The sequence below is a fragment of the Catharus ustulatus genome, chromosome 5, assembly GCF_009819885.2.
Source record: "Catharus ustulatus isolate bCatUst1 chromosome 5, bCatUst1.pri.v2, whole genome shotgun sequence".
Lineage (NCBI taxonomy): Eukaryota > Metazoa > Chordata > Aves > Passeriformes > Turdidae > Catharus > Catharus ustulatus.
The window spans coordinates 15021498-15035474 of record NC_046225.1 but is presented as its reverse complement, the minus strand read 5'-3'; the positions used below and the strand labels follow the sequence as shown (position 1 = coordinate 15035474).

Below are 13977 nucleotides of genomic sequence, written 5' to 3'. Positions count from 1 at the left end.
CCTGCTAAGTTTTGTTTTATCTTAGATCTTGATTTAGAAATGTATGGGTAATGAAAAGCATTCTTGACTTCAAGAACCATTTTTCCTGAATTTTCTCTTGTTCTCTACTACATCTAAACCAGGATTTCAATATCTAAAATAATGCATTTTGGTCAGATAGCTGTTGGATTTTGTCCTTGTACGAGCAAGTGATGAGTGCAACTTCTTGGATCATTCACTGTTATCAATCTGTCTTTTAGGAATTCTTCTGGTGCATCTGTTGTGCTGATTCACTGTTTCTTTCACTTCAAACCTCCCTTGTGAAAAAATGAATCAAGTGGACTTGTCCAATAGCCATGCCCCGCCCTATGATATCACTGCCTCTTCTCAATGACCAGATTTTGTCTCCAATTACATTTTGTAATTGCAGCATCCCTGTATTGGTCAGGCCTCATGAAAGTAAGAGGAAGGTTTAGACTGTGCTTTTCAACCTCAGAATTATACAGAAATCTGACTTGATGTTGGTCATATTTAATTCTTCCTCTTAGTTTAGTTTTCTTACATTTGTCTGCCTGTATAAAAAAGATAAATAAATCCTAGGATTGAAATGTACAATTCTTCATGTTATGGCAATGAAGGGATAGTGGAAGGAAAAGGGGTGAAATAAGGGTTATAGGATGTGTAACATCCTTTACCTTTTTAAAAGCCTCTCTCAACCATTAGATACTAACAAAGTGAAAAATGTAATGGCTTTAAAGGCCTCTTGATGGAGATGAACATGAAATCCAAGATTATTATTTCCTTTGTCTGGGATAAAGTCCAGGTCAACCTTCATCAGTAAATTTTGCTTTAGAATGAGACTAAATAAGAGCAATGAAGGCATTGCAAATTTTTGGATTTTGTTAAAAACTAGGTGAGAAATTCAGTACAGGGGAGGGTTATATGGCGGACAAATGAGAACTGCAAAAAAAGAGTTTGTTATATTGCATCCTCAGGCTGGCAAAACAACTTTGTCCCAAAGACCCTCTTGGGTTTTGTGTACAGTGGCTGGTTCCATGGAGAGCCTGGCACACACCTTCACTGTTCCACTTAGAGTGCACTACTGCATCAGACTGGAATCCTACAAAACTGAAAGTGATGCTGAGAAATCCTTTAGTTCTGGCTTTAGCACCGACTTGGGTGGAAGAATTTGTTCAGAGATAGGTTTGTTTTATGCCTTAAAACATGAGGGTGCTTACTCACTAGGATTTTATTTTAGTGGCCTTAATTGGATGTGATTCAGAGCAATGTGACCCCTGTAAGGCAGGCAGAGCTGAGGGGGGCGTGTAGCTGCTCTTAAACCATCACAGTTTGCAACCCTCTGCATTAAGCCATCACCAATTTCAGGTTGCTTTAATGTGCTGGATTGCAAACTGTGGCAATTCAGGAGTTGCTACGTTCAGCCATCCATGCAGCAGGCTCTGGGAGAATTGTTCTCCCAATGTCTCTCATGAAAATCAATGACAGAGGTGCAGTCTAGCTTTCATCTCATGGGCTACAAATTGTATGCAGAATTTGTGTTTGGAATGACATTATTTTTGTACTAAGGAGGACCAACACTAAATACTTTAGAGGCACAAAGAGGAGGTCCAAGAACTTAGCTGAAATGAATTTAGTTGACTCATTGTGACCTTTGCAGCTAATTCTGTGCTGTAAACATGTGCTCCCATCCAGTTGAGCTTAAATTTAGACCATACCCACTTCTGGTCTTACCTGTCACAGAGAGCATACCCACCAGGGGCAGCTATTCTGGGAAACTGGTGCCAAAAATGATTTGTTTGAATTGTTTGATGCCAATCTGATGCACTGTGTCAGACCATTAGTGTTTAGCTGAGCCCTTATTCCAGTGTGGAATGCATCCTGGTGTATCTTGGCCCAACCAGTAAAGCATCTTGGGAGGACTCTGTAATCACCCAAGATGAATTTGGAGAGAATTCGTGTTGAGCTCAAGGAAGCAGCATCCCTTGATTGGGAAAAGAAGCATTTGAAAGCCACAGTTTTCCATTAGATACTTGTTCCTAATTATTCTCCAAAGCTTCTGTCACTTCTGCAGAAGCTTAGGCTCTGTGTTTCCTCTCTGTTTGTCCAACTGCACTCTTGTAATTATGACAGAAGCAGCCACCCTTAATCCCTTCTGCACCACTGGTTAGTTAATGGTATTTTCAAAGGTATTTTCCTGACTCACACAGCAATCTGGGGTTGTTTGTTTTTCTCTAGGAAACTTAAATTTATTGCATCCGGAATGTTTTTTGTAATACAGCAAAATATGTGTATGGATATATTTTTAAGGATAAAAAACCTTCAGAGAAGTAATTACATTCTGGTATTTTGCCTAACAATAGTGAATTTTTGAAGAAGACCAGTATCGAGACCAGTAACTTGACACATTAAATGTATCTGACTTATTGCTTATTTCTACTGTGCAGGTGTTTGCAAACTGCAGTGGAAGTTGTGCCCTGCTGCCCTTTGTGCCTCCACAAAGCACTGATGACAATGGCAGGACATCCTCACATCTTCTCTTAGTAATATGTAGTGTGGGGTGGACTTGCTGTGGTGATTGTTAGCTTGTGGTAGAGCTGCTAAGTAAATGGGGGAAAAAAGAAAAGACAACTGTGTGAAATTTGGAACTATAGAATTTTTCTTGCTTCAACTAAATGTGTTCAGACCTTTATGCATGTATTTATGTATGCATGAATGATACATGAATGAAAATAAAAACCTTCACACCCAAACAATAAGAACATGCAGGAGAAATAAGCTAATGAGAAGGGGAAGTTGTATGTGTAGACAAGAATGGGCAACCAATAGCTCAGGGGCCATTGACTCCACTTTGCAGTCAGGTTAAACGATTTAAATGTTATCTGTCGTGTGTCAGCCCATATGTCAATGTATGGGCTGCTAAAGGCACTTGGGTGGCCCTCAGAAAAGCAAGAGTTACCCAGCCTGGGTTAAATAAACCTCTGTGTTCGAGTTCCTGGTCACACAGGACTATGTTTGTCTCTGTGTGTGAGAAAACCTGTGGAATATTCAGACCAGTGGCAGGAAAGCTGCAATGAGTTTTTTGGTGTTCTTTTTGACCAATGAAATTGATACACTGAAAAAAATTGTTTTTTTTTTTTAAAGGATATTTTGGCAAGATAAAATGTCACTATAATAGGAGGAAAGGCAAAAAGGATTGGGATTGTTCAGCCTGGCGAGGTCTTTGAGGTGACTTAAGTGTGGGCTTCTATAACTTGAAAGGAACCTACAGAAAAGATGGAGAGGGACTTTTTACAGGGGTCTGGAGTGACAGGATGAGGGGGAATGGCTTCAAACTGAAAATGAGCAAGTTTGTTAGATGCTAAGAAGAAATTCTTTACTGTGAGGGTGTTGAGGCATGGGCACAGGTTGTCCAGAGAAGCTGTGGATGCCCCATCCCTGGGAATGTGCAAGGCCAGGTTGGATGGAGCTCTGAGCAATCTGTTCTAATGAATGACATCCCTGCCTGGGGATACTGGAACTGGAGGATCTTTAACGTTCCTCCCAACTCAAAGCATTCTATGATGATATTTCTGGCTAGCTCTTATCCCAACCTACATCTCATGGAAGTGTAGTAGCCTTGCAGTGTACTTTCTTTGCTGTTTAATGTCAGAAGAGAGGAGACATCCTGCAGTTTGATGTGTGCAGAAGAAATGTTATCTGCTCAGTTTTTAAACTCGAGGGCATCACCAACTCTGCTTGGTTCTGTGAGCAAAAAATGCAAGAGTTCCTCTGTGCAGTGGTAGTTTTTAGAAGTGGGGTTTGTGGCAGTCTAGCAGTGGGCACAACATACTGCTAGAGGGGAGATCTTTAGCAGGTCCTTGGGCTTCTGAGGGACTCCAAGAATTTCAGTGCTTGTTCATTTGAGCAGCAGCTGTGTTCAATAGCTCTGGAGGAGATGCGTTGTAATTTTATTATTTTTTAAAATCCCTCTCCTGAATGTGAAACTTGATTGAATTTTAAAGATGTGTACATTTTTTTTTAGGGTGATGGGCATTTATAGCAGCTAATATAAACAAAAGAGCAGATCCACACTGGTATTGCCACCTTCCCTCTGTACTGCAGATGTCTGAGCTGCTGCTGCTGCTGCTGGTAAGTGCTACAGGAGGCTGCTCAGCTTTCCTTTGCAGGCTGCTCCATCCCCTGATTCTCCAGGAGATACCGTGGCTGTGGCTGTGGCTGCAGATTAGATTTTTCTCTCCCTCCCCCTGCGAGACCTCTGTGTGCTTTGACGTCATGTGTGCTCCTTTCAGTTGCCATAGCAGCCCCATTCCCCAAGCTCTCTGCCTGTCTCCTCTGGTAGGTTCCACAATGGTACAGCCAGCATCACGCTGCACAATGGTTTCCAGGCAGTGAAAGAGCGTGATTCAGCAAGCCACTCTTCCCCCCCCTCCCCTTTTATTTCATTATTATCAGACATTTTGCCTCCCCTTTTTTCTGTTCTCCTCTACCCTCTCCCCCAGGCTTTTATTCAGTTCTTTAAAGGAAAACAGTGATTTACCTTGAAACCAACTGCCCATCTTTTTTCTTTTTTTTCTTCCTTTTTTATTTTTTATTTTTTTTCCCTTATTATTATAAACAGCCCATTTTTTTTTCCCTCGGCACTGTTTGGAATGTGATTTAAAAATCCCACCTAAAGTCGCAGTTTGGGGAAAAGCTTTCTGGACGAGGAGAATAGCTCGCGAGCAAGGAATGGTAGGTGGTTGATGCTAATATTCTTTGACTAACTGCTTTCGCAGGGTGGGGTGATGAATATTGATTGCTGCTTGAGGGGAAAAAAAAATTAAAGCAGGGGGAGAGGGGGAGAGAGAGAGAGGTTAATGAAGTAAACTGCAAAGCGAAGCAAGAAGCTGCACCTGTCCATTTTGTGGCCGGAGGAGCATCGTTTGCCTGGGCTCGGGTGTGTATGAGCTTGGATGCTGGAGGTGACCGTGGCTGTGAGAGCAGGGCAGGGGCACAGCGTGCATGGGAGTGTGGTGGTGCTTTAGCAGCTGGCTCATGTAAACAGTGGGGTTCTGCTCAGCCTCATCACCTCTAACGCTGCCTGCGGGCTTTGGGGGGAAGGAGGTGTCTTGGCTTGCAGCTCAGTAGAAAAATGAGGGTGTTGGGGGGGTTATGTGGTCCGTACACGGCCGTGTAAAATTTGAATGTGGAGAGATAAGGAGAGGACAAGGAGCTGGAAGATTCAGAGGACAGAAGTCTTGGCCTTTTGCACAGTGATTGAATGCCAAAAAGAAAAAAGTGTGTGTGTGTGGAAGTGTTTGACAGACCTTGTTGGATGTGGGGGTGGGGGTTGTTTTTAAGAAAGTAACCTTTAATCATCACTCTTCCACATTATTTGGGTTCAAGTGAACAACTCAGCCCACTGGGTTTTACAGAACCACAAGGGCTTTCAGGAGAAATGTTTACAGCAAGCTACGGGCCAGTTATTTTGCAAAAGAGAATTAAGAATCTGTAGATGCTGCAGTGAAATCAATGTTGCTTTGCAGGGAAATCTTCAGGCAGAAAAAGCTACTGCTACAGGAAGCAGTGTTGGTTTTGTTTTTTACAGCAGAGTGAGATTATTAGAAACAATAGAAATTTGCCTTGGATAATTAAGTGTTAGAGCTTTGTTTAATAAGCAGCCTGTGCTCCCAGTGAACCATGATGGGCATGTTTCACACCATTCCTGTGCTGGGGGATTGTCAGCTTGTTTACATGGGTTCCTTTTGCTGCAGAGCTTCCTGATATCCTCAGTGCAACTTTCCACTCCTCTGATATGTTCACTGTAAGTTTTGCCAGAGGCTTCTACAGGAACAAACTGACACTATGTGAAAATACAAATTTTGAGGGAAATTATGGCACGGAGTAGAAATTTATGAGGAGGAAAACACCAATGAGTATATTGTAAGTGATCAGAGGAGTCTGAAATCAGCTTGGTTGAGGACACAGAGGTTGTCCTGCAAGCCCAGCTTCAGCAGAAGAGAAGGGTTAAGACAGAGCAGGCTGGTGTAGGTACAGCACAGGACTGTTTGTCTTTGCTCATGTGAAACCTGTCTTTGGTCCCCATGCCTTGGGGAAAGCGGGGTGCACCAAACCTCCACTATTTTAACCTTCTTTCAGTGCATTGCCATGCTGTCACTGGCCAGGGACACTGGGGCAATATTTTCTTCTGTGGTCCTGTGTCTGTCTGCTCTCTTCCTGCTAGGAATGGTGGCATAGGAATACCTTTTCAGTTGGCTCAGCTAATGACTTTGTCTCACGGGGATGCGGATATGAACGACAAAGGTGATTTGACCTCAGCCATTAAACAATATTCTTTTTCCCTGACTCTCAATAAACTGCACTCTTGCTCAGCTCTCTCCTGCTGTTTCAGAGCATGCATAATTTTTCAGGGTCCTGTTGTAATTATGGTTTTGTTGAGGAGTATTCGGATTACAAGGATGTTCCTGAATAGGATAAGGACAGAAATCACTTACCATGAAAAATAAGTTAACTTCAGCTGCCTGTCTGCCTGCTTGGAAAATGTCCTTCTCATTGTTAAAAAGCCCCTTCAGTGCACACACACATTTCTACGAGGAGACCACAGGGATGAGTGTTTTCTTGCAGATTTGGGTTTTTTTTCCCTGCTGTCAGTGGCTGGCATGTTTGCAGCTGTTTTTTAGTGATTTAACAGTACTGGATCAATACACCTTCAAACAGTGTTACAGTACCAAATCTGGCTTGGGAAAGCAAAGAGAGAGTTATCAAAATTTCACTGTCATGTTATTGGAGAAGGTCATAAAGTTCACTTGTAGTTTACAGTTTATTGCAAAATTCATCCAGTTTAAGGGAGGGCTAAAGCAGGCCCAAAGGAGGATGGTTTTAGCATTGCTTTTGCAGACGACATCATAATTTTCTTAAGATGTGGAATAGAGAAAAGCTGCATCTAGGGAAAGGCCTCCAGCTTTAAAATTGGCAGTCTCTGTTGTTCGGTAGATACTACCCAGTTCTCTGGACAATTCCGAATTATGGAAAATATCACTGCCTTGTTGGTAAATTTTCAAATCCAAGTAAATTTTTGGGTTTTTTTATCACAAGCATTCTATACCCATAGCCCCTCCCATTCCACTGATTACATTTTGAGCTTATAATAATAGCACTACTAGAAATTATGTCCTGAAAGCCTGGTGATTGCAGAATCACCACAGTTGTTAATCTTGTATGTCATTGGGAGTAAAGGAGAGAGTCTTCATTGGACTACAATTCTGAATAGATAGATGTATATAAATTCTGGCCTTCAATGCTCATATTCTGCTTTTGATTCTTGCACACTTACTGTTCCTTTTGTATAATTCTTTCACACTTACTGTTTTGAAGGCTGCTTGCAAGGAAAATGAACCCTCATAAAAGGACCAGCAGTGATTAAAGTAGAAATCAAAAACAGTAGAGGGGATGGGATGGAATTTCCTGGTCCCCTGCCCACTCTTTATGAAAGTTACACAGCTGTCCTTGAACTGCTCTACTGTGTTTCAGCCTGATAGCTGTGGCTTTAGCAAGCTTTAGAATCAGTCTTGGCTAGTTGTTAGAAGAGAAGGGCAGGAGATTCAAGTCCCAAGATTTTCCAGTTTTCTTGGTTTTTTGTACAGTGAGATTTTTGGTGGAAGTTTCGGTGTATGAACTCACTAGTGGTGGTGGTATGTTCTCAGTTTTATTTCTACACAAGGCATGTGAATTCATGAGCTTTAGTGTACTCTAGGATCTTACTGGCTATGCCTGGAGCAAAGGGCAGTGTCTTCTTACAGCAAGAAAAACGAAAAGCAGCTGTTGTATTTTTAGGCTGGTTCTGGGCTTTTCTCCTGAGAACAAGATGTTGGTGCTCCTGTGAGTGCAGCCCCTTGCTCACATGGCAGCAGTGCCATGGGAAATTTGGGCTGTGTTAGGACCTGATCTAACACGAATCTTCGGGTATGTTGGACTTTCTCAGGACTTATGTCTCAGGACTCTCAGGACAGTGAGGTAGTAATCGCTAGAATGTGGAGGTCCAGAAGAGCTTTCCAGTCAAGTAAAAAGCTCACCAGGGATCTACACTAAGGGGTCAATAACCCAGCCAATTAGGAGCTGTAATTTGAGGGTGGGATTTCAAGAGCCTGAGCTGGGCCCTTGTTTTGTTAAGTAGTTGTTTTCTCATGAGGATTTTTCATTTTCTCTTCTTAGTACAAAATTATAGTTCTCTTCTAAGACACTTGAAAAGCGTGTAAGGATAAAAGGATAAGACAATGTTGTTCAAACTTATACTTACTAGTGATCACTTAGTTTTGGTCAGTGGTTAGGTACCAGAACACCATGTTTGCTTGTTCCTTCTCTTACTCACTATCTTAATACCACAGCATTTGCTTTTTCCTGCAGTTCTTGAGGTTGTCTGTAAGTTTCTTGGCTGCATGTGCTTTGTCAGTTGAACTGTTTTGTCACATGCTTTGTTCTTTGTTTTTAAGATGGTGCTGATTTGATAAACAGCAGCAATTCACAGGCCTTTCCTGATGGCTATATGTATCCATATCACACAGTTTTTAAAGCTGTTAATTATATCACAAGCCAAATTCCATTTCCATCCTCAGGTATTGGTGGCAGGTGACTGTGTCCATATCTCAACTTGTTATAGGTAAAGTTTCTGCTCTTCCTTATTCGAAAGAAAAGATCTGGCCTGACAAGGATAGTATAGAAACAAAAATAATTATTTTAGATCAGCTTTATGATTTTTTTTAGTGCCATCTGTTTCAATTTGAACAGTCTTGAACATGTGCTCATGAGCACTAAGGCCTTGGATTTTTCCCTTTTTTTTTTTTTTTTCTCTTTTTTTTTGCTGGTGGGGAATAACTGTGACACACTTTTCCCATTTAAACAGCACTTCATTCTGCATAATTTTCTGTCTCCTGCCTTTCTTCTTTGTGTGGAAGAAAGGAAATTTATGGTACAGATATTGTCTGAACAGGATGCATTATGGTATTATCAGAGGAAAATCTAAAGTCTTTGTTATATGATGTACAGATATTGATATTCCAGGTTAGTTTAGTTTTCTGAAATTTTCTGTGTCAATCAGACTTGAAAAATAAACCCCAACTATTTCTTTCTCTTTTTTTGTACTTAGGGCTAGTATTAGAAACCTGTACCAACAGCAGGCCAGACTCAAATATCAGCTATGGCAACCCATGCATGAAGTTGATGCCTTTGAACTATTTCCTATAGATGAGAGACATAGCACATGCTGTGGTGAGTCAACAATGCATTACTTTATTAAATCATACTTCTTGGCAAAAAACAACCAAATGCCAAAAGATGCTTAATGCCAAAGTGCATGCTGATTTTTTCCTTTTTTTCTTTTTTTTTTCTTTTTTTGGAGGGGGGAGGCAGGAAAAATTAAAGTTACAACCTGTAGTAATTTTTAGCACGCATTAACATAATGCTGTCATCTTATAATGAGTTTTCCAAGTGTTTAATTTCTGCATTGCACAGTTATCAGATGGAGCACATTCAGAATGTGGTTTCAGATGTAGTGTTAATATAGCAAAGTAATTTTAAAAAAGACCCTACACATGCAGTGTTCTGAGAGCTATTTAAAATGGCAAAATCTGTTTCACTACTGCAAAATCCACTATTTTGGACTGGGTTTTGTAGCTAATGTTTTCCATCTCTTTGATTTGGTGTGGGGGGAGAGGAAAGGTTGATTTGTTTCACTTTGAGATGACTGAAGAATGTGGTGAGTCAGCACAGATTTTTTTTTTTTTTTTACATGTATCTCTTTATCTTTGGACAGGAAAATAGTGAGAACAGTGATGAAATCAAGTAGTCTTTTAAAAAATACTTTGTCACTTTAGCTATCTTAAATCTGCTAATAATTTCAATGCATATTTCATACATAACAAGTAATTTTCGTTCTGATAATTTCTTTAGGATATTTTTGGCATACCTTTGGGAGATGAGGAATTGTTTTGAAATTTCTCATGTCATCTCAGTAGAATTGTCAAAAATTGTAACTGTTACTGCAGTAAGGTGTAGCTCCAAGTCACTGAAACGTTTTTGTAGGAAGATAGAACTCTCACTTGTAGATGTGGCACGTGGGTAATGTTAAGGGCCATGAAATGAATGTGCTGGTGACACTTTCATCCTTGATGAAGCTGGTGAATAAAAATTAAACAGGTGTCAGTTAAATCTATTTGACTGCTTTGAAGTGAGGTGAGTAGCAGCAAGCAGTGCCTACTAGAGTGGCACAGAGAGAATTGGTGTTCTGTTGGAATCTGGAGGGTTTCCCAAGGGGAGAAGACATACATTGGACATGGGCAGTGATTTGGGGCATGAGGAGTCACAGTCTGGATGCTCACATCCTTGACCTGTGGACATCCAGTGGAAGTAGTACATTTATATAGAGATTAATGACCTCTATTTTTTGATGATATTTTTAACTTCTTATGGCTTTTAGGGCCTATTGTCCTAAGGTAATTCTGGTTAACAAGACAGCTTTCATCTTGGTTTAATGTCTTGGCTTTAGAAACTGTGACACTGAGCCTTTTGCACTTGAATGGGTCTGGGTGACTTTTGAATTTTCAATGAAGCCTGAAAGCATATATATATATTTAAAATTAATATTATTTTGCTTTAATTCTGTGTTTAGGAGCATATAGATAACCTGCTAGTTGTAGGTAATGAGAATTTTAAATAAGCTGGGAACAGCCAATGTATGATTTATGGCAGTTGATAGAGTGGTGCAAATAAAGGATTTTGTTAACATGTCCATGATGAATGGTTGTTAAGCAGACATTGCATGAAATTTTTATGGTGTTTTGTACATGTCAATGCAATTAGCTGATAGTCATGGCAGCTCAGTTCCTCTCACCATTAAAATTATTAAAACTGCTGTGTAAGTAGAAAAATGGTCCTTAAGAAGCTGGCTGATGATAATCCCCACTCCTGGTGATTTTGCATTTAACAGTATGTGTAGTGCTAATTTTGGAACACAGTGGTAGTGCTGTCTACAAGCAGTGTGACTTGGTCATTTGACCCTCATGTCACCAAGATGTCTTTATCTTAATGTTGCAGCTATTGATATTTGCCGTGTGGCATTTCAAGCACTTAACAATGGCTCTGTTCAGGTTACTTTCTGAGTTCAGTGCACATCTAAGTCACCTCCTCCAGCTCTGTTCTTCCCAATTGAGAGTTTAGGGTGGGTAATCAGTGCAAATACCAGGTTTTCAGAGACACCATACGAAATGTGTCAAAAGAACTCAGAGATGTCATAGGGAGAGAGTTGCTTGAGAAGTTTCCTCCCAGATGGCACAGCATTAATAGGCAAAATTAGTTAAATATGTTTAACAGAAATTAAAGACTGCAAGATCTTATTGTGAGGCTACAGCTCCACAAAACACATCTGTAGGTGTCTTCAGGCATTTAACACAACCCTTTACCATGGATTTAAAGCTTTGTCTCTATAGGAATTGGTCATGCATTTCTGTAAACATGTGAGTAGCAAATGCAGTTTGAAATCTGGGGCTTATGCTCCCTGTGCAGGCTCTCTCCAGTTAATATTGCTCATTAAGGCAGCTTGATCACATAGCTTTATTTTGCATTCAGCAATTTCTGTTGATGAAAACACAAGCTTTGCAACTGTAGAAATTATATGTGAAATCAGAAACCACATCTAAAAATTAGCAGAATTAGTGAAGTTGATGCAACTGTCAAAATCTTTTAAAAATGGTCAGGAAAAGTAGCATTTGGGGGAAAAAAAAGTACCTATCAATATTTATCACAGAAAAGAACAAGCAAGGAAAAATCGTGGGATGTTCTGTTTAACAAAAACTAATGTTTGTGCTGTGGGTGATGGGCATATTTTAAAGCTGAGTTAGAAATTTTGTTAGAAATCACTTGAGGGAAAGACTTTGAAACATCTATACAGAGAAGCAAAATACCTGGGATAAAGGAATTTCGGGAGTTTAAGTGCTTGAAAAAAACATTTGAGGATCTATTTTGTAGTGTCTTGGCTTGGTCTCTTGCTAGTACAGTCATGTGTTTTTTTGGAACATTGTGTTGATTCCTCTTATGTTCATCACAGGTGTTTAGTGCATGAGAAAAAATCAGAGGAACTCAGAGCACAGTTTTCTCTGAGAAACTTGTGTTCTGCTCCTCTGCCTAACAGCAAAACCATGTTTATATTAAATTTAATGCATATGATAAATGTAAAAACTTATTATCTGTTGCTGATGCTGGTGATGTAATGTGCAACATATTTCCCCTTGGAGGACTGTTGCCTGAGCCTATTTCCAAAAGCTATTTGTCATGTGATCAGCTACATGCAAACAAAGGTTTTCCAGAAGTGACCTCTAATACCCAGCACTTCAGCTGCTCACCTTCTCCACTTTTCAAGGGGCTGGATTTTTTTTCCAGAAAGTGTTGGGATCTTAACTTTGGATGATAGACTTTGCAATGGAACCACTTGATCACCTTTTATTTCACTAAACCTTGCTGGAACTGCCCATAAAGGGAATTTTCCTACCTTTGCATTTTTTTTGTTGTTGTTGATTATCTTTTTTTCCTTTATATGGATTTTCTTTTTTGTGTCCTCAGGGTATTGTTTTGCAGGGTGTTTTCACTGCCCTTTAAATTCAGATGTTATGTGGGTTTATGCTATTAGTTCTTATTCTGATTCATATCGTTCTCCCTCCATCCTTGGTTTGTCTTTAGTTATTCCTACAGTATTTTAATTCAATTAGATTGAAACAGCGTTGTCAACTCATGCAGTATTTGGGTTTTTTAAATGCCCTGGGCTAAGTATCACATACATGTGAGAAACTACAAGGTTTCCTTTAACAAAATGTAGACTTTTTGTTTATATTACTGAAAAAAATGAAGCTTGAGTATGTGAAAGAGTGAGGCTTCAAGAATGCACAGCCCTCCTACCAAGATTATTCCCTGGTGTTATATTGGAATTTTGAGATTATATAACATGGATCTTAGACATTTGGGACAGATAGTCTTAAAAGGAATATTTAAAATTTATTTGTAAAGTGAATATTTGCTGTTTTTCTAATGCTTGTAAAGACACAGACATACCTTGTGTTGTATCTATGTCTGTATTCCCCCAGTAGTTGGACTGGCCCAGCAAAGGTCAAGCTATTTGCATATTTAAAAAGTGAAAATGAAATTTATCTAAAAAATTCAAGTGCCTGGTGTCTGTCTCTGAGGGATCTCTAGTCGTTTAGCTTTGCTCTGGAATACTGCTGGACCAAATGCTTTTATTCTGACCACATGTCAGTCTGAGCTTACTGAAAAGGAGTGAGCTTAATTTATGAGCTTAATGCTTTCCTGTGTCAGGCGTGACCTGTGAATATATCCCATGAAATATTTGTGTCTGCTGTATTTTTTGAGTTCCTGGTGGAAAAAATAGCTCTGAACCACCTGCCAGGCTAGTTCAGTGTTGGCAGGCTCTTCTTCCAACCTTATGGAGGATATCCAGTACTATTGCTGAGGAATATGGGAGTAGAATGTCAGACAAATATCTTCTGAAACTTTGAGTAGTTTTTCACTGTGATTCTTATGAGCTGTATTAAAATAATTTTAGTAATCTGCAGAAGAATAAATGGAAATGCCAAATCAATAACTAAAAAACACCCGGAATGGTGCCAGCAGAAAGGTGGAAAAGGGACCAAGACAGCAGTAAATTCAGCTTTGCTGATGGGCATGGCATGCAAACCCATATTATAGAAAGTAGTGGGAAGTATTTTGTGACCACAGGGCAAAAGGTTTTGCTTGCTTCCTCTTTGAGATTTGTCAGTGTGGTGTGTCTCTGTTCCTACTTCTTAGTGACCTTATGAAAAGGGCCTTTCCTTCCCCTGGTTTGTCAATAGGAGCAGAAACCTGAACATACCATGTAGTACTGCCAGCATTTCCTCTGCTGTTGTGGGTGTTGGAAAGATTGGGGAGCACTGACTGTGG

The 13977-nt window shown here is 40.0% G+C and overlaps 1 protein-coding gene across 7 annotated transcripts in view; it reads left to right on the top strand.

Moving 5' to 3' along the window:
* Window positions 1–4309: 4309 nt before the first annotated feature.
* LOC116996181 (mitogen-activated protein kinase 10) overlaps window positions 4310–13977 on the top strand; it is a 144830-nt gene continuing 135162 nt past the window's right edge. For 2 of the 7 annotated variants that reach the window (XM_033059363.2, XM_033059370.2), the window contains exons 1-2: window positions 4312–4731; window positions 9143–9264. In XM_033059363.2, coding sequence (XP_032915254.1) covers window positions 9241–9264 — 24 coding nt within the window. In that variant the 5' untranslated portion in view covers window positions 4312–4731; window positions 9143–9240. Of the gene's footprint in view, window positions 4732–4919; window positions 4937–9142; window positions 9265–13977 lie in introns of those variants that run through there. The other 5 variants (XM_033059365.2, XM_033059367.2, XM_033059364.2 and 2 more) reach the window with 5 other exon arrangements.